General features: G+C 28.4%; 1 protein-coding gene across 6 annotated transcripts in view; it reads left to right on the forward strand.

Annotated features, from left to right (window-relative positions):
* The window catches only part of LOC136987155 (bromodomain-containing protein 3-like), an 85,872-nt gene that overhangs the window by 57,811 nt on the left and 3,052 nt on the right, over positions 1-25,009 (forward strand). For 2 of the 6 annotated variants that reach the window (XM_067284844.1, XM_067284842.1), the window contains exons 6-22: positions 612-693; positions 2,617-2,981; positions 3,402-3,587; positions 3,741-3,785; positions 3,871-3,960; positions 4,730-4,831; positions 6,774-6,902; positions 11,730-11,918; positions 12,128-12,527; positions 16,578-16,748; positions 19,158-19,283; positions 20,946-21,080; positions 21,555-21,592; positions 22,736-23,021; positions 23,177-23,311; positions 23,543-23,935; positions 24,008-24,129. In XM_067284844.1, coding sequence (XP_067140945.1) covers positions 612-693; positions 2,617-2,981; positions 3,402-3,587; positions 3,741-3,785; positions 3,871-3,960; positions 4,730-4,831; positions 6,774-6,902; positions 11,730-11,918; positions 12,128-12,527; positions 16,578-16,748; positions 19,158-19,283; positions 20,946-21,080; positions 21,555-21,592; positions 22,736-23,021; positions 23,177-23,311; positions 23,543-23,935; positions 24,008-24,129 — 2,994 coding nt within the window. The remainder of the gene's footprint in view (positions 1-611; positions 694-2,616; positions 2,982-3,401; positions 3,588-3,740; positions 3,786-3,870; positions 3,961-4,729; positions 4,832-6,773; positions 6,903-11,729; positions 11,919-12,127; positions 12,528-16,577; positions 16,749-19,157; positions 19,284-20,945; positions 21,081-21,554; positions 21,593-22,735; positions 23,022-23,176; positions 23,312-23,542; positions 23,936-24,007; positions 24,130-25,009) is intronic. The other 4 variants (XM_067284843.1, XM_067284847.1, XM_067284845.1 and 1 more) reach the window with 4 other exon arrangements.

Consider the following 25,009-nt stretch of genomic DNA (forward strand, 5'->3'; position numbering starts at 1 on the left):
TATCAATAACTACTATTAATGTTTTAATGTCATTATTATGTTTACCGTATCGAATTTATTTTAATAAGTATTTAGGTCTGAGTTTTCGCATTGACCGAAAACAGAAACTGATAAAGAAAACTGAAAAATTAAATAATTTTGTTTCAGCCGAGAATCACATTTTATCCGAAAACAAAAAAACGGGTAATTTGTAACACGCTGCAGCAATTGCCGAAACCAATTTTTTCAAAAATGAAGGAAGTTCTAATTGCTTCAGTACTCTTGTCAATTATAAGTAACCTCCTTAATTCAATATTATGTTTTCTTTTGTTACTTATCTTTCATAATAGTGAGACAAGGTCAATGAGAACTTCCCCAGTTTGCCGACATCACTTACGAAATGATTCATTATTGGTTAAATTACAATTGAAAAACTGAACGGCAATAGAAAAGTTAAATATTTTCAACTTTGTTTTCAAGTCCAAGTTTTCTGCCGAACTGTAGAAGCATAAAAACTAGATGCTTTTCAGTTTTCTGTTTCAGTTGTATTTTCAGAATGTTGAGCTCAGGCCTTATCTAGAATAAGTGTTTTTAATTATGAAATTAAAAAAAAATAACAACTTTTTTAACAGGAGATTGAAATACCTTTGCCACCATCTAAGTTGTCAGGTATGAAAGGTAAAGGAAAGAAGAAAGGTGGTGGACGAGGAAGAGGTATTTGTATAAACTTGATTAACAATATTGAATATACAATGATTTAATAAATAATTTCAAGTAATTAAAATTTTTAAATGTCATAATGAGATGATTACAGTAGGAACATGAAAGCAATTAACATTTTAAAATAGATCTGATATATTTTCAGTTCTAAAGTATGATTTTAAACTATTAATTGTCATTATATGACATTCAGAATGGCAATGTTTATTAAAAGCTATATAAAAAGGATCATAATCAGAATCGATAGGTTGATTGTAGTAAGTTTTAATACGGTCAAGTCGATCTTTATATAATATACCATTCGATGAAAAAATTAACAAAATGTTAAATTATTACTAAATTTTAAAATAATTAATCACATATGCTTTCTGAATTTTGATAAATCATCTACATAATGGTATAACTTGAATTTTTAATATGTAGACAAATATTGTAATAATAGCCTTACAATAATGCCTAACAAAATTCCAATAATCTGACAAAAAAATGAAATATCTAAGTAAATAAATAACGAAAGAAATGCAGAAAAGACTGCCAGTTGCATTAGCCGAACAATTATAGCAAGCAGTTTATTAAGGTAAACTATTGTTCCATATTCTTTTTTTTATTAAATCCATTTAGTATCAAACTTTGTAGGTATGGTTTAGATTTTTCAAGTTTTTACAATTATTTAGTATATTTTGATTTGCAAGAAATATTTTTCGGTATTTTTTAACTCTGCTTACCAGCTCGTTGCGTAGTTCGGATAATATTTAGCACGAATATCTGCAGACGGGCTTTTCGATAATATTTCTGCGGCTGTTGCATCTGTATGAAAATACGACAAGAATCTTTTGCAAAAGCATCCCTATTTCATTGCATTTAAATGACAGACATTTCAATGATACTTAGTGATTGATAAGCTGAAAAATTGGTTATTCGATTGGAGAATTCACCCGGTTTTCTTTGTGGTCTCATTTGAAAATCTCTGCTCCAGGCTGTTATGTAGTCTTACTTGTGCTGTTTCTGGAAGCTTTTTTTTTTATAAGAAACACTACATTTTGAAACATCAAGATGAAGTTTAAATGTTACAAATTTAAATTATGTAAATGTTTATATCTCGTTTGTTTTAGAATATTTAATATGTGATTTTTATCATTTTTCTTGTTTGTCTTCTAATGGAATTATTGTTTTCATTATAGTACTATTATTTTATTATTTCTTTCTTTCAATTTTTGACATTATGTATTTGTATAAAGTAAAATAGAGTGAGATTCTTAAAATTATGGAATAATAATTAATATAACAAGGCATGCTATTAAAATGAAAAGATAATATTACAGAATATTGGTTGATAGTTTCTCCTGCTTTACTAAACTATTTCTTTCTGGTTAGTTTATGAATATGAAATAACACCATGTTAATAAAAAAAATTGAATATATATATAAAAAACTTTTTCTAAGGTTTATTTGCTGCATTTTTTTTATTTTTTCCTATACATTTATATTAAAAATACATTATATTATCCTCCAAAGAGAAATGTTTATGGTGCTGAGACACACTCAAAATTTGTTTTATGTTTAGTTTTATTGTGCTTGAGTATATTGTTTAATGTTTCTGCAGCTTCTGTTTATAATATAGTAATCTTTTAATAATAATAATTCTTATTTTTCTTTTTATTCGCTTCTTAATTTCATTATTGTAATGTGCTTTAATCTTATAATTTATTTTAAAAATAACTTCAAAACTTTTTAGACTTAATTTTAATTTAATCATTTTTAAAAACAAATTTGACTAATATTATTTTACAACAATGTAGCATTGATTTTTAAAATAGATTTATTGATGCAGAATTAATTATTTTTTTTAGTTTAAATATAAAAAATTTAAAAATTCTTTTAAGAATTATATTAATATCGTTTGTTGTTTATTTATAGCAGCAGCTAGTACAACTACAAGTATGGCAAATTCGATTTCTGCTCCTGGATCAATCCCCAATTCCAATCCTGTCATTCCATCAATTCCTAGTATACAAACATCGCTACCTCCTCCAATGAGTACAGTTGCTCCTAGGAGTATACCCGGTAGTACTAATACTCCAACTACTCTTACAGCATCAACTTACACTGTTTCTCAAAATACCCAGCAGATAGTTAAATCAAATAACTATGCAGGTATGATAGACTCTCCATTGGCAGCATCACCAGCAACTGGAAACACCAGTCAAGATAGTCAACTAATTCAGTCATTAAGCAACACTCCAAACACATCAAGTAGTATGGTCCAAACGGCACCTGCAAAGGTATTTTCAATGATTATTTCAGGAAGAATTTATTAAATATTTAAAAGCCATACGATGATGAACAGAATTCAATTAGTAATGTTAATAAATAAATAATAGGAAGATCTTTTCTAATCATTAGTAAAATCAAAGTTTTGATACGATAGATTTTATTACAAAATTTAGATTTTCAAAGTAATATAATATAATATCAGGTTTTATAGAAATTAATACCAGTCAAAGAAATACGTCATTGTTGTTACAGCTGCATCAATATAAAAATTGCTATTATTTGTATTTTTTAAGCATTTGATGGTAGATTTTATTTAATTTGATACAAATTTCCTGATATAAATGCGAATAATTTTACCGACGTGCTGTCATTTATTTTCTCAATTTTTATTTGACAATTAATAAATGTAATTTATTTATTTATTTTAGATGAAGAAAGGAGTGAAAAGAAAAGCAGACACGACTACGCCAACAACAAACTCAGGTTACGATTCTGTATACCAGCTTCCACCTACGGCCACCACCCCTCCACCTGATACAAAAATGCAGAAAATTTCAAGGAGGGAAAGTGGAAGACCAATTAAAAAGCCATCTAAAGATTTACCAGATACTCAAGTAAGTTAAAATTATATTGTATAATTGTTTAATTTAAAATGTATCTAATTTTTTAATTTTGTTATGTGTATATATTACGGAATTATTTGATAGTTAAGTAAATGTGTAGATAATAAAACAAAAGAGTAATTTTTTTCTGTACAAAATATACAGATAGACTTAACAGTTCGAGGTAATAAAAGTGGAGTCAAAGAACAGGTAAGATTCAGCATAAAATGAATTTATAACATTTTCTTTTACTTTATTGAATATAATTATAATGGCACGTTGTTATTTATAATAGCATCCTGCAAAAACGAAAAAGGGAAGATTAACAGAACAAATGAAATACTGTAGCAGTATTTTAAAAGAATTATTTGCCAAAAAGCATGCTGTAAGTAATCTTGTCATTTTAATCATTACCGTGTATTGTTTAAGACAAAGTTCGGATAAAAGATAGTGCGACTTTATAGAAAAAGATCATTCTGTTTACTTACCTTCCTTATTAATAAAAATTGTTTCATAATTTAAAGCTATTTTTATATTTAAAAAAAAAAAACAAATATAAGAATATACCATATAATGTTTATCACTTTGTAATGGAATTTAGTTAGATCATTTGAAAATTTTTTAAATAAATGAGCTTATTTAAAAATACTCCTCAAGCCAGAGAGGAAAATTTTATGGAAAAAGTAACTAAAAGCGTAAAAGTTTAGGATTAATAATTTTTAATCAAATTTCTAGTTGTCAATGAAAAAGGTGTGACTAGAAGCTCTCAAAACAGTGCCAAGTGTCTTACCTTATTCACAGTTTCAGGTCTGGCTAACAGGGAATCTTAGCTAATGTAGAAACATGTATCCTAATGGGCAACTGAACTGAGTTGGACTGTTCAGAAAAACATTTAAAATTAGTTGTGTGTGTACATTTTAATAAATTTAAGAAAAAACGGTAAAAATAATTACAATATAGATTTACAAATTTGGAATCTAATTTTTGTTATTGAATATATTGAAAGAATTCTTTAAAAGAATTTTGTTTTGTTGTTTTAAAAAGTCATAAACATTACTTTTTTCCCTTATTTTAAGAATACGTATAAAAAAAAACTTTGAATTAAAATGTTTTTTAATTTGGATGATAACTTTTTCATATTATCCTCTTATTAGGGATATGCTTGGCCATTTTATAAACCAGTAGATGCTTTTCGATTAGGACTTCACGATTACCACGATATTATTAAACATCCCATGGATCTAGGAACTGTGAAAGTATGTGTGATTAATTTTTTTGTTAATTTAGTTATTCATCTTTTAAATATGATAACAAATTATTAATATCACATATTGCTAATTGTAGTATTTATTTATGTTATAATTAGATGTTACGTACAAATGAATAAATGTATAAATAAACGTTACATACAAATAAATATTTATGCAGATTAGTAAATAAATATTCAATAATCTGTTAGAATGGTATATGAAGTTAAATATAAATGCGATATTCCATACAGGTTACAGGTGGGCTATGTTAAGATTGTTAAAATAATCTAATTTCATATAAGACTATTATCCAAAAATATTCACATATATATTGTTTAATTAAAGGCTTCGATAAAATAAGTTTGCTATCAAATTTCATATAAGAACATTATAAACGAAGACAAAGGATTCTACCAAAAATTCCATCGAAAAGTTTAAAAGAAATGAAAAATGCTTTAACTCATTAAAGCATAAAACATTTTCAGTTCTAATTGTTACATGTTAGAATTGAAAAATTAGAATGAATTTTATATATAAACAAAGTTTATACGAATAAAAAAATATTTGGAATTTTAAACATTGTACTACTTAAATGAAAATTGTACGCTTATCCCTCACATAACATGGAGTTAGGTTCCAAAAAAATGCTGTGTTATGCAAATCTGTGCTATACAAAATAAAGGACTAATACAAAACACAGGGTTAGTTCCAAAAGTTAGCAAAAGTGGACTATTTTTTCGTAATTAAGAGAAAAATGGTTATTAAAGCAATTAATAATTAACTAACAATCACAATCAAAAGTATTGCACATTAATTTTTTCTTCACTGCTAAACATCGTTAAACAGGGACATTCTATTTTTGACGAAATATCATCATATTCTGAGCTTTCCTGTTGATCTTAATCTCAGTTATCAGTAACATCTTCATTTTTATTTATATTTTCTTCATAAAATCTGATCTATCTATTTGCTTGCATTTGCCTGTCTTAAAAAATTAATTTTTTTTATTTAGTAATTTTTAATTAAATCTGTAAAACAAACTACAGCAACAGTCTTTTGGGTTTATTTAAAGCATTATTACTAAAATGGCAACACATGGTTTATAGGAAGAAGAAATATTGCATAGTCATTTATCATTAAAGAAAACTGGGCGAATGGCACAAAACATTGGAAATGTCAATATTCTGAAATCCATGGGAAATATAAGACAACGTACAAGCTTGCTTGAATAAAAAATATCAAATGCTCTTTAAAATCGTGACGTTTCGTCCAGGGATGTTTTTGAATCGCGTCGTACGGGGGATATACCCAATTCTCGTGTCATCACGTGTTGTAACTCATACAATTGTGTTGCACAAGTTACAACACGGTTTGAGAATTTACCTGTATATTACAAATATCAAATTTTTTATTTAAAATTATAGCCAAGAGTAGCAGTTTTAATGAAGCCAGGTTTAACTATAAAGCTAAAGCTGAATTAGAAATACATATAAAAATTGATATATTAATAATAAAGTATAATAAGATAGATTTACTCACATAAAAAGCTTAATATTAAAGTTATTATTATCATTTTTGGTTATACACTCAAACCTGTTTTTGTGCGATTTTTTTTTATACGTGCAATGTGTTTTGTGCAATTATTTTTGTGCAGTATACCAATTTGATTGAAATTCATATACCACACACAAAAAATCGCACAAAACAAATCACACAAATAAAAAATCGCTCAAAAAGAGGTTTGAGTGTAATAGTAAAAAAGATTAGATAGAATACATGATCACCAAAAATGATAATGGATTCTGGTAGATACGAAGCAAACAATAATAAATTAAAGTTACTATGTTTATTTTGATGAATATCATTTAAGTATATAAATAATTAGTCAATTTTATTAATATTCATATACTGGTGTGTATATTGAAAATTATTTATTTTTTTCCACAAGGAAAAAATGGATAATAGAGAATATAACTCTCATTATGAGTTTGCTACTGACGTAAGATTAATATTTACAAATTGTTATAAATATAACCCTGCTGATCATGAAGTTGTTGCAATGGCAAGAAAATTACAGGTAAATTGAAATTATTTTGCATACTTTGTAGCAGAGCTCCGCAACCGGTGTTCTGTGGCACAATGTCTCTGAGAGGAGGAAAAACACGCGAATATGATAAGTACATGTTGATTCCAGAAGGGATGATGATTTGCCTGTTGCATATTTATTATCACTGATGTTTGTTACAGAAAAAATTCTAACAAGCTTCAAAGTTTTAACAATTTTGTCTCACAGAATATGTGCGCATGTAAATTTGGCAAGTCACCATCTCAATTTTGTGAAGCAACAAGATGTACCTGTAATGCGTACCTATGATCAGACTCGAGACCCTGATCGTGTGCTTTTCACACTAGGACTGCATGATACTTTGTCTAGGGTTGTTTCTGGGTTGTTAAGAAATAAAATCAAAATAAAAAAATCCATTATAAACTAATTTAAAAAGTTTTTATATTATCACAAGTTTAAAAAAACAGTAAATCAGTTTTTTTTTAATGTACCGTATGTTGTATTTTCTATATTTTCGTGTATATATTTACTTGTGTGTCACAGCATTTGGTAAATACATAGGTATGCCATATGTAAGAAAAGGTTGCGGAGCACTGCTTTATAGTTGTTAAAACTTTGTTTTCTATCCACTGTTTATTTTCTGCTGCATAAAAATGTCTAAATAATTTGTTGATTATTAGAAACAAATAACTTTTACTAAATTTTAATTTGAATACACTTTAAATTCCTCATTTGGAAGCATAATGAAATTAACCTCTATCATTTCTAATGATCTGAAGGAGATTGATGCAACATGCAATGTTCAAAATTATGTTGATATGACATGTGGTTCTTTAATATCTACTTTAAAAATTCTGTTTTTAATTATAAAAAATTATATCCAAAAACATATATATGTAAAAACAGTCTACTCAGTTCAATTTTATACCCTAGAACAATGATTTAAAAAAAAAAAAGTTGTGACTTTTCTCTATTTTTTATTATACAGGGCTTAAAGTGACTCTCTTTTTTTTAGCTTTTTTAGCTTTTTTTTCATAGCTCCTCTCTTTTTTAGCTTTTTCTGAGAAAAACACACTTTTTTAGCTTTTTTCACTTCTCATGTGAAATTTTTTTTTTCGTAAATGCGCTCAGGAGCAAAATAGCAACCAGCACTTCCCCGTATGCCCTATGGACTGTGCGTAACATGTTAAGGCACTGTCGTATACACATGTAGTGTACTACATTTATATAGACTAACAAAATGAAGAGCTTCCCAAAGCTTGATACTCTGCACATGCTGTAGGAATTTGCACGTGGGTACTCCTTGCTTGTATCCTTGTGAAATACTGATCTCTGCAGCGCTTCGATATAATCACGCTACATTAAGTCAAGTACACTTCTAGTTCGGCGTTAAGAGTGATTTTTATACAGCATTATTTTTAGCATTTGTATTTATTTAAGCGCAGTGGACAAAAGAAAGAAATAGATTTTATTTAATACTAACAGTAGAAACTCATGTTTTAGCAACGGAAAATCGTATAGAACCCAATACTTTCTGAAGTAAGTTGCTAAGCAAACTTCTTCCCAACCGCCTGCTATTCTTTAGCTTAAACGATGACATTTACTCATTTTTGACTACCGTAGAAAAACCGAAAAAATAATTGTTGAGCGATAATAAATTTGATTTCTACTCTTATTATTAAATAAAATGTTGTAGGACACTCGTTTCAAAGCTTGTATCTTTCTAGCACTCTGTAAAATTAAAGATCGAGCGAATCTCGTGCCAGGAAATACAAGATTTTAAACTAATATCCTAAATATTAATAACTTCTGTAGAGACAATCTTTAGACAAAGACAAAAGTTTGGTTTTAAGTGGGTGCTTATATATTTGGCATGCACCATGGTTTTCTGCATTCTAACGGTGTCCTTCATTTTCCATTTTGACAAACTATAAAACTCTTCATGCACGTGTGCATTCGAACAGCTGCGGTCAATCCGGCACCAAATTAAAAAATTAATTTGTAAATATTTAGCGTCGAAAAACCGCTATTTTCACTTTAATCTAGCTTTTCGATATGCTTCTAGTCGAACTCAGTCAAAAAATTAATTTAATTATAATTTATTGAAGATTTTATTTTAATATTAGAAAGTAATTAGCATAAATTACATGGTGTCATGTCTCATCTTCGCTCCCGTTCAAGTTTATTGTCCTATACACGTGCCGATGTTTGTTTTTACTTCTGCTGGGGTTTTATTTCAACCTCGACCATTTGGTTACGCAAAGTGGGGAGACGGGCATCATGTGATCGCATACCTGACTTTTTACAAGTTTCCTTACCTCGAAAGAAACTTATATTTTTTCTTTATTTTAATTATTATTAATTAACTTTTTTGATGGATTCTTATATCTTTGTATTATCTAAAGTTGAGATATAAATGCGTAAAACTTTATTTAAAAAATTGTTTTTCTTATATTTTAAAATTCAAAAATAAATTAAATATTGGAAATGCTAAACTATAAGTACAGTGTGTTTTACATTATCATTGCGAACAGATACAGCCAATTATTTTATAAATGTATTTATTATTTCAATTTTTATAAATTATTTAATTTGATGCAACATAATCAATTAATTACTGTGGCGCATTAACATGGGCGTAGCCAGGAAAGGGCATGGGTGGGCACATCCCCCCCCCCAGTTAACCTGGTGCCCCTTCCCAGAAAATTACAGCTTCTACTAGGCCCCCATAACAACGCGTTAATTAATATGGAGGCGAGACTTGAATCAATTACTTTTTCATTTCAGACGTTAATTACAGTGTTATTTTAATGTAATTTTATACATAATGTATGTTTATTATAATTAATAAATCTACATAGGAATAATATCTGTGTCTAATAAAACAAAGTGATTATAAAAATGAAAAGCGTGCATTCCAGCTCGATCTTTTGTAAGCAAAATTTTATGATTTTAATTTTTAAAAAATGAGATTTTTATTTATAATTTCTGTAATTTGATCTATAAGAGCGAAAAACTAAACTTATCAAATATCAACTCTCTCTAAATAATTTCATCATTTACTTATTAACGTCAGATTTGTTAAATTTTATGGGATTGTATTATTTTTCAACTTGAGAGTAGTAGAAAGCTTTGTATATTTTCTCCGGTGAAAGTAATAGACTCTGCCAGTTCCCCACTGTGAAGGACAACAAACTGCTAAATGTTTAATTACATTGTTTTCCTAAACTCTCTTCTCTGTCAGTTGTGGGTCGAATGACTAACAAATTGTTTTATTGTATTCAGGGGAATAGATTTGGAGACTAGTATTACCAGTAATGAATGCTGTAATTTTATTTTTAATCATTTAAAAAATATTGATAAAATTACCAAATAAATGATTGGATCACAATTACTAGTGGTATTGCTATATAACAGACTGGGCAAATGAGACTTCGAGAGCCGCATGCGGCTCTTTTTGAATTTTATGTGGCTCTTGCTGAAAGTGTTAATTTCTGCTTTTTATTATTATTTTTACAGTTTTATTTCCACAATTTTGTGAAAATATGTTTATTAAAAAAATTCAATACTTGTTCTATATTATATAATAAAATCCAGGTACAGAACTGCAGTACAGAATAAAAAACTACAGAACTGCGGCTCCCATGCATTTTGCAAAACCTACATTTCGGCTCCCACTGAACTTTTGCTTGCCCACCCTGCTATATAATGAACATGCAACCCACTGATTCTGCCAGAAGTTGTTTTTTTTTCTTTAATTACATTTTTTTATGAAGAAATCAAAAAATGTACCTTGAAATAAATGGCATTTGAAATTTGGCATGTTATATGGAAACACATTCTGGTAGTTATGTTACTGTTCCATTTGCTTTGTTGTGTAATGGTGGGAATTCTGTATGGGGCACATGAAAACTTAATGTGGGCCTGTTCTGGCTTAATGCAGTCTTACTGGTCACTTTTCTGGAGTATAAACTCAGCCTAACTATTTTCATATTTAATCTTATCAGTCCACTTAATAATCAATCTAATATCATATGCAATGTTATTGATACAAAATATGTGTTCGTTTGTGTGTTTTTTTAATAACGCCTGTTTTCGTTCATTTTAACACTATTAGCTTTTTTAGCTTTTTCTCAGTGTGAACTCTCTTTTCTCACTTTTTTTTATTGCCATGACTGCTTTAAGCCCTGTTATATATAAAATATTCTCTTTTAAAAAATCACGGAGTCTTGTTTTCATTTTTACATTAAACAGGCATGAGCAACCTGCTGGTCTCTGACTTTCGGTGGCCTGCATGCTATCAAGATCTTTATGCATATTTACATCAAATGATTTACATTAAATCCATTTGTCCAGTGAACAAGTCTTAAAGCAATAATTGATAAACTTGAAGAATAGTTATATATAATAATTGTTTTCTTAACAAGTTATATATAGCAATAGCAGCTGATTATTACGTAAATTTTACATAAAATCAGATGTTATTGCCAATCGTTTTTGATATTTTGGCCTAATCTCTCATTAAAACAACTTTACTTGATGGTTTATTAAAGAAAGAATACTTTTACCTGTGCAAGGGTTATGCAATTTTTTGGACAGATTAAATCATTTTAGTATTTTCAGTTAAATACATTAAATTCGAAATATTTTAAAGCACAAGTTCAATAAATAGTAGTACAATTTTAAAATATAATTAATATTTTAAAATTACTTTTCAAATTCTTTTCAATATAAATAAGAATTTTAACTTTTAAATAATTTTTTTACATCTAAACTATTTCAATCAATAATTTAACTTTGTGAATTATTTAATATTAAAAAAATATATATCTTTTAAAGGATGTTTTCGAAATGCGTTATGCAAAGATGCCAGATGAACCTTCAGTAGAGCCAATTGTTCCAATCAATGATAAAGTGGAAGATACAAGTAGTAGTAGTTCGTCCTCCTCTTCTGAAAGTTCATCTAGCAGTGGTTCTGAAGATAGCGAAGATGAGAGAGAAAGGAAATTGCAACAATTACAAGAACAGGTAATAGAATGTATCTTCTTTTCTTTACGTATGATTTTGATATAACAACAGATCTCTGTACCTTTTTTCAAAATTTTCTTATGATGATAAATCATGCGCGTCAACTGACTTTAAAATGAAGATGCTATAATCTGAATGAGAAATGATAAAATAACTTTCTAAATCATAAATTATTTAATGTTATAGAATAAAATATTTTTATTTTATAGTTGCGAAAAGTTACCGAAGAAATTTCTGTATTGGCTGGACAGACAAGTAGGAAAAAAGACAAAAAGAAAAGAAAGAAAAAGAAAAAAGAGAAGGAAGAAGTTAAAGAAACTAAACAGGAGATAGATGTTTTGCCTGTTGATTCAGCTGTTGCCACTCCTCAGCCTGCAGCAGTGCCCTCAAAAACTCAAAAACCAGTGAAAAACAAAAATAACACAACCCCTGCCAAAATGCCTAATCAGACAAAGCAGCCAGGACAAACAAAACGACAGAGATCAAATGGAAAATCTTCCAAAAAAAGTAAATCTGTTTCTGCTTTCGATAGTGAAGACGAGGATAATGCAAAACCTATGTCCTATGATGAGAAAAGACAGCTTAGTTTAGATATAAACAAACTACCTGGTATGAGTATTATTTAATTAACTTTAGTTATAGTTCTGTTTTTTCGTTAGTTAACAAAGTATTTTTTTTTTTTTAAGTTTAAGAATTAATTTAAATTACTTGTATGAGTGTGGACATATTAAAATAGTTATGTCAGTTAACTTTTATTGTCATACTTTATTATAGTGCTATTTTAGATATTAGACAAATGAAATAAGTAAAAAATGTTTTAATGGAATCTACTACAAGGTGTCCCAAATATCGTTTTCAAAATAAAAAATCAATACAAAATTTTGTAATAAAGTACAGTCCCTAGGAATTTATTTCTTAAAGGTATCATCATCTAAATGTGTTCCATTATTTCGCTGGCACACTTCTACACGGAAGGCAAAATTTCTGAAAACTGCTTGGCATGTGTTCTCCGTGATCGCTGCCATTTCTTCTCAGATATTTTGTTTAATTGATCCAGAGAGGTAGGATTGTTGCTGTATACCTTTTGATTTAAGACCATTAAGGTGAAAATGTGTCTCATCCAAGAATAAAATGTTGTTGAAGGACATAAATCGATCAACCATTTGGTTAGTGAAGTTAAGCCTCTCAGCATCATCAGTTGGCTTTAATTTTGAACCAACTAAATCTTGTAGGGGTGGAGACACAAGTCTTTATGCATTATGTGATGTAGGGAACTTTTAGGAAGATTTAAGAAACTTGCCCTTTTGTGAACACAGAGAGCAGGAATCGCTCTGACTGACATACACTCTCCACGTTTTTCTCGCTTGTTGATGACCTTGGTTGTCTCGTCCAAGGTTTGCTCATCGTCGAACCAGTCTCTTCAAATTTCTGTACCCATGTTTTGATCAGTTGAGTACTCAGTGCTTCATTTATGTGACGTAATCGATGAAGATTACAAAATTTTTGCCGCGTGTTCCATAGCGACTAAATTCCCGAGGACAAGGCTAGCGATCAGCTTAACTCCCGTGCCCCTACCGTCGGTTGCACTTGCATGGTGGGTAAAAAATTGAAAAAGACTTTTGGGATACCCTGTATTTGCTAACAAAGCAAATAGTAGATTTCATATTGAAAAGAAAGAAATATGCTACAATATTTAGTTTAATATTTCAGTAAAGTCTAGCAATATAGATTAAGTCTAGTTCTTGAAAATGTTATATTGATAAATATACAGTAAATCTTTAGTTATCTGGTTTGCCAAGTATTCATGCATGCTTATTTTTCAATAAAAATTTCTGTTAGGAATAAAAATATTAGCATTAAAATTTAAAAAAAAAACTGTGTTGTTAACATTTGGTATTTTAAAATGGTATGATGAGTGACAGAGCTACTTCCTTAACATCTAGGGAAAAATTAAATGGCCTAACAAGTATAGTAGGTGCAATTGATTGTTGAACAATGCAATTTATGTGTATACTGTAGTTTTTTCCCCAATAAACAAAATTTATGATGTTTTACGACAACATCTAGCTGGCAATCTGTCATTCTCTGAATAATACAAGAAATTGATAGTGAACTGTGAGGTGCTAGTTCAATAAATTTTTGTGAATATTCTGTTCAAGTCGAAGTACTTATTCAACTCTGATCGCATCTAAAGCTTATTAATTAATTTAATTATCATTCTCAAAATGTATTTTATTCTCAATATATAAACTGCGATGTTAAATTTAATATGAAATAATAAAATTAAATAAAAGAAAAATCGAATATATGTTGTTAAAACAGACTTGCAGATTATCTGTGTTTCTGCATTATCCACGTGTCTGTTACTGATGATTAGCTTGAATAATCGGGAGTATACTGTATTTTAATTTATATTTAATACATAGTTTATTTTTAAAAATCAAATTTTTATTGAAAAAATCATTTGTCTGACTAATGAGTTTTATTTATAGTTGAATTCGTAGTAGAATGATAGAGCTCTAAAAAGGCTAAATTTAGATTACTTTTAAAAATAATTTAGGTATTGACTTATAAATCAGTTACATTGTATTGAAGACCTGTAAAATGGTTTTATTTAAAATTTTATTCTATTTATGAGGGTTAAAAACAGGAAAAATTCAGGACTGTCCCAGACGTTTGGATGTATGGTCATCCTAGATTCGAAACTAATTTCGTTTTTACTTCTGGTATCTACCATTCATAAAGTGATAAAGGTTTCATGGAGGGTTGAATTTTGTTAGACGTCTGAAGAGGGAAAGAAGTTACGGAAACTTGGACAAGTGGGACGGGAGGGAGGGGTGTAAAAATTTCAAGAAAAATGCAAACAGTTTATGGAACATAAACAGCCCCTTAGGAACATTATGGAGATTGTTTCGTAGATCTCTGAAAACATTAATAGATCTGTAAAAAGAGTGTTAATATATTTTGAAGTTTTCATTTTTCAGTTAATTATAGAACAATGTGTCTCGGTTAGAGTGAGTGAAAAATACTGCAAATGAAAAGTACTAAATAGTTAATTAATTTTAGTTAATGTGCAGTAGAAACTCTATTATCCAAGGGCTTTATGGATGTGAAAGTGGATTGATAACAGAATTCCTCCTTACCACTACAGAAAAATTAATTTACAATCAACAATTAGTACAAAATCCTAAACATACCGTATGTTTCTATATTCAATGGTCGATTCAAGAGTGAGAAAACGATGTTTCTAAATGGACCGTCGAGACTAGTGACGTTATGCTGTTTCACCATTGAGCTCAATGGTCTCAATGACCTGAAAGACCATTGAGTATTCAACAAACTAACATGGCGGCTTCCATGAAAAAGTAAATTTTGCTTATAGAAACTATCCATTCGCTCTTGCTGTGGATGCTGTAATAATGAACAGATTAATGAACGATCTGTACGTGATAAAACATGTGATTGCACGATTATGTTGGATAATTTGGTCAATATTGAAATACAGTAGAGCATCGATTATCCAACCCCCGATTAACCGACCGTGTTCTAGTCGGCGAATTCAAATGTTCGCTAGCGATGTGGCGCTACAATATTTGGTTATGTCTTGGCTACTTTAATATTATTTTTGTTAAATTTTTGCATGTTTTAGCTGGCAGCACTGGCTCGACTATGAAAGGGAGGCTAGTGTTTAAACCAGGCCTAATCTATATATATAATTGAGACGAGTTGATAATAATAATAATAATAATCAGTGCAGAGCTCAAATGGTTAGGAGTTGAAAGTTGAAATTTGGTACATAGTTAGGGTACCAGATTTAAATACTAAAGTGTTAAGTAACAATGAAGAACAAGAGAAAGTGACGTGCAAGATTTATGGGCTCTGGAAAAAAAAAGAAAAAAGAGAAGGAGTAATATGTTAGAACACATTCAGTTTTCAAATTTAAACAGATTAGTTTGGTTTTTCTTTAGAACATTTGACGAAAATCGAACGATAAAATCAGAACACATCGTGAAAATCTAACAATATTAGAATATTCGATTTTCAAATTCGACCTTTCTTTAAAAATATTTAGTTTGTTGATGAAATTACTCTTTTTCTTCTGTGACTATAACGTAATAATCTTAATCTTCGCTATTGTTACTTTTGCCCGAGCAATGCCGGACCTATCTGCTAGTACACTATACTAATAATGTATTTTTTCATACTTTTCGGTTATCCGACCAACCCCAGTCCCCAATTAAGTCAGATAATAGATGCTCTACTGACCCTCTAAATCTTACCAATGATATAAATATTAAAGAAAGATCCAGTATACAGATATAGAGGCTTACATATAGTAAAATTCAGTAAAATATGTACTTTAAGAAAATAACAAAAAAGAAAACATACAATAACTCTACGCTATGCCCAAAGCTAAATTTAGGACTGTAATGGTTAAGAGTGGTGGATAATTGAGTTTTTACTGTATGTCTGTGTATATGAGGGATAATTGTAATAAAATTTCACATTAATACATCTGTTGACATTGTTAACTGCAAGTTTTAGATTCTTTATTTAATGTGCCAGTGATGCCAAGAATTGCATCTTGTATATAAAAATTGTAACTTTGATTAAGATATCTGTTTATGAATTTTTATGTATGATTTCTCTTTGTTTCAGGTGATAAACTTGGAAGGGTTGTGCATATTATTCAGTCAAGGGAGCCGTCATTGCGTGATTCGAATCCCGACGAAATAGAGATAGATTTTGAAACATTAAAACCATCTACATTAAGAGAACTGGAATCATATGTCGCTTCTTGCTTAAGGAAGAAACCCAGGAAACCTTATCGTAAGTATTCGTAGTTGGAAAGCCATTTTGAAATTGTCATGTACTGAAAAGTTATAGAATAAAATAGTTTATGATCAAGAATAATAATGCTGGAATAATGAAACATTTTTGGTTTTATTAAGATTGCTATTGGTATTACTTAATGAATTTAGATATATTTTACCATTGAAATATGGTAACTTTTGCTATTATTAATATACATAAAGTCCTTAAATCACATCATATATGAACAATTTTTCTCTCATTCCATTTACTTAAATCTTAATGGTTTAATTGACATAAAATTATCATTAATCATTTAAGTTTGAAATATATAATTAATAGCATTTAGATTGACTTAATTAATTTTTAATACTAATAAAAGTATATTTCATTAGCCAATTAAAATTTGATTTAATCATCAAATATTTCAGTAAATTGCTAGTGAATATAGTTTTTAGAATTTAAAAAAAAGGCTATAGATTAGTAGAAAACCGAAAATAAGGATTTAACTTAATTTATAAAATTAAAACCACTTTACAGTGGTGTGATTTTTGTGCAGAAATTAAGCTACTGAAGAACAGAAAATAGTAATGACGACAAAATTACACTCTGTAAAATGAAAATAAAGGAATTGATAATTTTTAAAATGATCATTTATATTATCAGAGGGCCTATTAATTTTTTTTCTTTTGTATAATTCATTTATAATAAAATATCAGCATAAAATTAAGTGATAGGCGGTTATAGACGTAGAAACAAAATATAATATAAATAATAGAGATATATTAGTGTAAAAATATATAGTGTTTTTTAAAAGAAATGCGCTGTAAGAAATTGTGCGGAAAAGGTTGTAGGCAAAGCATTAGAGATGAGTTTATAGTATATTGTTCATATGATACATCATTCTGGGTGTGCAATACTGCAAAATGGTACTAAAACTAAATTTTTAAAGTTTTTTTATTTAAATAAAATAAAAATAACATAAAAAACCAGTAGTGCGTCGCATTCTTGTTATCATTCGCTTACTGAAGATAGACCTTATGTACTAATTAGTTACAGAACTACACAACTGGGTCTAAATTACTTGAAAGTGATTTGGCCATCTTATGAATTGTGTACAATTAATTTCCATTTGGCAGTATTGTAAACCCAAAATAATGCAACATGTAATCAATACCCTATACACCTGCCTCTGATGCTTTGCCTACAAGCTTTTACACGCAATCTCCTATAGTGCATTTCTTTTGGAAAACAATGTATACAAACTGAAAATTATTTCTGTTAGCTTTGGATACTTAAATCAATCCCAGTACTTATTTCGGAGATAACTATAATTGTTTCAAGTTTATATCCAAAATTATAATGTGTTAGTAACCTTGAATTTATTAAATTTTTAAACCAGTATTTGCTTTATAACACTTTAAGATTGCTTTTTTATTTTTTTTACAAGCAGACTGTTTCATTACAGTGTAAATAAGTATGTAATACTATATTTTACAGTTTCTTTTCAGCCTAAGCAGTCTACTTTGTAAGAGAATTAATTCTAATTTTGAATTTTGGGAATTTTATTATTCAATTCATCCTGATAAAAAAGTATTAAGTAAATATTTTAACATAAGCATATATATATATGCATATACTATTGTTTATAATTGAGTTGGTTAAAGGGCAAGCTAGTTTGATTTATATTTCTTAATAAAGATACACAAATTTATTCGTGTAAAATTAACGGAGATTGTTTCATTCTCAAATTAAAGGGTATAATTTTCAAGTAATTCTATACAATTTTATTAGGTAAATTCAGATTATGTGTCAAGCTAAGAACTTTCTTTTATTTAATACTTTTTTAATGAAACTTCTTTGTGACTCAGTGTATAAATTTTAATAAAATTTTAAGAAATATTAATGCTTGCTTACCCATCTGACCAATATAATTTACGCATGTTATTCATATAATTACAGAAGTATTACTTTATTTATTATGTATAAAAACTTATAATAACAAAATGCTGTATGGTATCAGAGAACTATGTCAATATATTTATATAATAATTTACTTTAAATGCTGTTACAGATATAACTCGATATCAAAGAGAAAATTATTACTTAATTGGAGTTTTAAAACCAATAATCAGGCTTGGAATGAACAAAATGCATATAACTTTACTTTAAAAAAGTGTAATAAAATTTAATTTTCGTCGGAGGATTGAATTTTATTAAACTTTAAAAATGTCGTTTATTTTTTAAATGATAAATGACTCTTTATTTAATTATTTTTATATATATATATATTATTTTTTTTCCTAAATAATTTAGTGATTTGGATTTGCGTGAAATTTTTGAATAATTGATTTTTGGAGATTGCAAACTTTAAATTTTGAAAGACTTCTTTAGTTATTTAAGGTGTTGTTATAAATTCAATAATAGTGACAAAGAATAAAGGTCCTGGAAAATCAAAAGAACAGGAGGTGCGAGAGAGGAAACAGGAACTGGAAAAAAGGCTACAGGATGTTAGTGGTCAGCTAGGATCTTCGAAGAAATCTCAAAAGAAAGGTAAATTCTCTAGAAATAGAAGAATACGAAATTAGAAATAAGTAGCATTGATAATGTATTAAATAAACAAACTGTTTGTAAGAAAAATTTATAAAAACAGAGTATTTTTAAACCAGAATTTAAATAGTTTTTCAGACAAAACAGCAGAAATCAATAATAAAACAATTGTATGTTTTAGTTAAAATTTAAAATAAATGTAATATTAATTTAATAACTTAGTTATTAATGTCTCTGTAGGATATTTATGCTTCAGAATTTTTTTTTTTTATATTGAAGTGCTGTTCACATTTTATGAAATAATTAATTAAACACCGCCTTACTGAAAAAAAAAATTAATAACTGATTTTATTATTGAACAATCTGAATTAAAAGTATTCATTTTTAAGGAAGTTTGATAAATTTCTTTTATACATTTTCAACAAAGTCCATAGCAGTATAAGGTCCATATAATAAACAGATACATAATAAAGATTTAGTATTGAGTACTGCAAAACTGTCTTATGGTGTTGTAAAGATAAAAAATAGAAAAAAAACCTCATAAAAGAGCAATGTTCAAATCTACTATTTCTTTAGCATACACAATTTATTTATTTTTTAAAGCTTAATGTTAAAAATGCTTAATGTTTGTAATTGTATTGAAGATGAGATTTTTGTGAAAGTTTAATAAAGATAATGTAAATTAATATTAGTAATTTTATGAATTTCACATAGTTCTTATTAAAAATCCTACCAAACTTTAAATAAGTTGTATTTAAAGAAATAGAAAAATTGAAATTCTCGTGTTTCGGTAAAATAAACTCTTATAAACAATAGATACTTTGGGTTAATTCTCAAAATTTTCAGATGAATTATCTTGTTATTTTCTAATAAACTATTTATTTTTAATATGTAAAGATTAAGTAGAAAATAAATTATTCATAAATTTATTTTTAAAAAATATTATAAAATTAATTTTGTTTTTATTTAATTAGATATAAAGAACATCAAGAAATCATTTATGCACATTTACATGAGGGTGTTCAAGATTTATCCTAGAGTCTTGATTTATAATATTCCTACTCCATTTCTATAATGTTGATAGTTCTATTGACTTATATTAATTGGTTAATCAATTTTCTTTTATAGGTATTGAAGAATAAGTTGGAATTAAAGAAGGATTTTATGCCAGTCTCTTGACAGAGTTCAAAGACTGTTTATTTTTCCCAAATCTTTGTTGGAGTTGGGTTTGAATATTATTCAGAAAATGAGATTTTTCTTTTGTTTTTTTTTTTTTTTTTTATTATTTTGATAATGTAGTCATTTGATTGATTATGAAGTATTTCTATTATTGATTTCTGCCATTTTGTGTTTTAATAGTTTAATATATTTTGGTATAAATGTTGATACAAAGTTATATTATTATATTAATATATGTGAACAGTTCTCTGATATCTGTTGAAAATACATTCGTATTAAAATCTCAAATCAATTTCTGTTTCATAAATGATGTTTTGAAACATGAAAATCATACTTTGAATTCTTATATATATATATATATATATATATATATATATATACATAAATATAAATATTTATTTTTGCAGATGTGAAATTTATAAGTACTGAAACATAAATAATTCTATTAGATAAACAGAATTAATAATTTTCGTGTTTGCTTTTCAGATAATGAAAATTCGCACGTTGACGTCATTGGCGGGACGAGCCGTCTTAGCATGAGTAGCAGCAGTTCCAGTGATAGCGATAGCAGCAGCAGTAGTAGCACCAGTAGTTCGTCGGATAGCAGCGATTCGGAATCAGGTTAGAGAGAGAGTATTTCTGTATCGAAACAGACATAATAGAGTATTGACGAAATTTTAATTTGGATAGTCATTTTTATTGTGGATATATTAAATCATTTATAACTGAATAGTTCTTAAATGATTATAAAATTCTAAAATCCATTTAAGATAAAATATATATTAAACATATGTGTATAAGTTTTGATTACCATACTTTATAAAAATATTAAAAAAAAATGTGTTTGGATTTATTCTAGAACACACAGCTTAATAATTAGAAATTTTGAATAAACAAAGATTAATTTAATTGTTTTATTCATCACTAGCAAAGTTGGTCGGGTAATGTATCAAAACCACACATTGCTCGACAGTGTATGATTGATTAAGCAATACATAGAATAGATATAAAAATTACTTTTAAAAATTATTAATTAAAAATATGTTATCAGTAAAATGATTTATCTAATGTAATATTAACTTTTTTAATTTTTAGAATTACATAGGAGGAAACAAAAAACAGAGAAAAGTCAAGTACGTGTTTAATCGTTTTATTATTATAATCTAATCGTTTATAGTTATCATTACTTCTATCTTAATGTATCTGTAATTAGATATTTAATATAAAAATGTAGTTATCCCTTGATTATATAAACATGTATAGCTTATGTAAATCCATATTTGCTTAGATGCAGCTAGTGTCCATGAATATTTTATTTTAGGTGAATTATTTTAAATACATTTAGGAAAATGTTATTATTATGTACTGTTAAATCTTGATATATCATCTTTGTAAATTGTATCAGCCTCTTAAAGTGCTGAAGAATACTTGTGAATGACTCTTTCTTCCATATTATATATTAGAGATTTCTTATCTGTGAAGTAATAAATATACAATTCTGCATTGCAAATGACATTGTTTTCAACAAACACACAACTTTCGAAGCCAAATTCATACTTGTATGTAAATTTTACTAATAATACATATATACAGTATAAGAAAAGAATAACAATTAAAATTCAATAAAAATTAGACATTCAAACAAGAATTACATATAAATTCTTACTATTTTGAAGAACTTTAGTTTATCACCACACTAGTACATCTGTTTCAACTTCAGAAACAAACAAGTGATGGTATTAAATTAAAATTTGACTGCATATTGAGTGCTTAGGGTAATATAGAAGTAAAATACCTAAAGTTTCACAACTTTCGTTATATCAAGTCTCAGTAGTTTTGTAACAAAACTTTGTTTCCCTCTGAAGAATATACTAGGTACGTGTGAACTGTGACTGCAAATGCCTGATAAATTCTTTTAAAATTCAATTCCCTAATGAAATGCAAATTCAGAAGCAGAGATAATATAGCTGTATGTTAATCACTAGAGTTGACTGTCAAGTTGATCTCAATTCATTACTAACTTTTGAGTCAAGCAGTCATTGACTTCTATCGGTTGAAAACAAATACCATGATGATGAAAAGAATGTCTCTCTTATTTTCTTAGTGTATTGCAATGCTGAAAATTATATTAGACATTAGCAGAATATCAAGAATAAATAATTAACTATAAATTTGAATTTTTTAAGAATACTTAACTTTTTATTTTTCATTTAATTTGTGATATTGATTGTTAATTTATGACTAACAATAATTTAATTTGTGTTTTGATATTTCAGCTTCTCCAGCCTGATATTCAGATGGTTCCAACACCCCATAACCAAATAGTTGGACCAACTCAACCACAGTTACCTCTAGGTGGACCAATGATGCATCAAGGCTATCCACAACCGGCTACAGATCTTTCATATCAACATCAACATCAGCATCAGCAGCCGGCACATCACTTCCAGCAACCACAACCGCATCAACCACATCACTTCCAGTCTCTTCCAGCACATATGTCTTCACAATCAAACGAACAACATGTTCTTGCCACTATGTACCCTAACATTAATCAACCAGGTAATTATGATTTATAATTTAGAGTTTATTTCAGGCATCTTTAAACAGAAGATATAAATTAAAGAAGCTACGGAGTGGGGAAATTCTTTCACAAGATATATCATAAATTGAGTATTATTTTATCATCGACAATTTTTGTAATTATTTATTCATAGTACCGCCACAATCTACACCCGTTTCAAGGCCTCCCGTAGCAAGTCATAGTTTGCCCCAACAACCTTCTCGTCCTTCTGCTACTGCGACGGCAGCACCCGTCAAGAAAACAATAATTCCTACACCGTCTAGACAAGGTAAGCAGAGTTAAAACAAACCTCCTCACCTTCGTAAAGAAAGTTAAGACTCTAAAATATCGATAGAAAAATCGTTCCTTTGAAGGAAAGAATGAGATTGATGATATCTGAACTCAAATTCTGATATATCTGAAATATTGTTTTTGATTTTATAATAATATAAAAATAAAAATATTATGTAAAATTGTATATATTTTATTTTAATGTTTAAAAAATTTCACTTTATAACAGATACTGTGATAGATCCTAACTTACAAGGAGTTTTGTATACAACTGGTGGACTAACAAATGCAGCTACAGGGTTACCAATTCTACCCTCTTCCACTCAATCATCAGTGCCAAGTCAGGGACCCGCCACTCCAACTCACGCACCTCATCTTTCCATCCCGTCTCCAAATACTCCAAGTACGTCAACTTCGTTTCCTCCACCACCGATACTGACACCTGCACCAGAGTTAAAACCTCATAATTCTCAAATCACCGCTCCTACATCTGCACCCACTCCTCCTCCACCAAATATAACAAAAACAAAAGATATCAGAAACGAAGAATCCAATTATGTTCATTCTAATTCCATTCCTTCAACCAGGTTAACTGAAAGTCATATGCAGAATCAATATCCAGGTAAGAAAAGTTATATCACTTATAACTTTTGTTTAATTGACGAGTTTAATGCACCAAAAACTTCCTTGACAGCAACCAGTACGGTGTCATCGTTAAGTATGGGGAGTCATGACAATAATTTAATGACTGTAAATGGAGAGAAGAAAGATAATGTTTCCTCTCTCTTAACATCTAACACTCCATCAATGAAAAAGGTAAATTTTTTAAAGTTTAAAGTTAAGATTTTTATAATTTTTGTTTTGTTTAAAATTATCTGTGGAACAGTGATGTTAGCATTGTATGCAAAATGCAGACAGTGATATTTGTCTGCATGCTACTTGTAGTCAGATCTCAGTTTTTTTATTTTGAAACCCATGATATATACGTGTAAATGGCTGGAAAAATATACAAGGTGATTATAATTAAAATGCCTATTTAATGCTGTCTAGAGAGAGATCTAGAAGTTCAAATCTGGCATGGTGACATTTCAGGATATGCTGAAGACATTTCCATTAAAATACATTTATTCCAATATATATATATTTGAATTTTTAAAAAGTTAGAGATTCCAATCACATGAAAATTATTAGTTTTCTTTGATGATTATCTTGAGCATGAATGTTTACTGTCTGAACATGTATATAAAATTTTATCATTTCCTTTGTCAGTTTTATTTAAATTTTTAAACAGCAAAATGGTGTTATTGTTTGAAAACTTTTCAATTTTAATAATGCATTTATAACACACACTTTGTAATCTGAACTAATTATTCAAAGTTTATATACAGGGTGGGCCAACGAAAACGAAACGGCAGAGTGTTCGTGTTCGTCCAAGCAAATCGCTCGGACAGGTCGATTTTATTCTCGAGGGGACATCTTATGCAATAAAGTTTTTGCGAATCTGAATATTAACTAAACAAACATTTTTTTCGAAATAAATGTTTGTTTAGTTAATACAAAATAAATGAGTTTTTAAAATTTTTATTTGTCTGTTGTATTCAGAATCGCAAAAACTTTATTGCAAAATATGTCCCCTCGAGAATAAAATCGACCTGTCCGAGCGATTTGCTTGGACGAACACGAACACTCTGCCGTT

The sequence above is a fragment of the Centruroides vittatus genome, unplaced genomic scaffold, assembly GCF_030686945.1.
Source record: "Centruroides vittatus isolate TY-2023 unplaced genomic scaffold, ASM3068694v2 scaffold_1478, whole genome shotgun sequence".
In the NCBI taxonomy this organism is placed as follows: Eukaryota; Metazoa; Arthropoda; class Arachnida; order Scorpiones; family Buthidae; genus Centruroides; species Centruroides vittatus.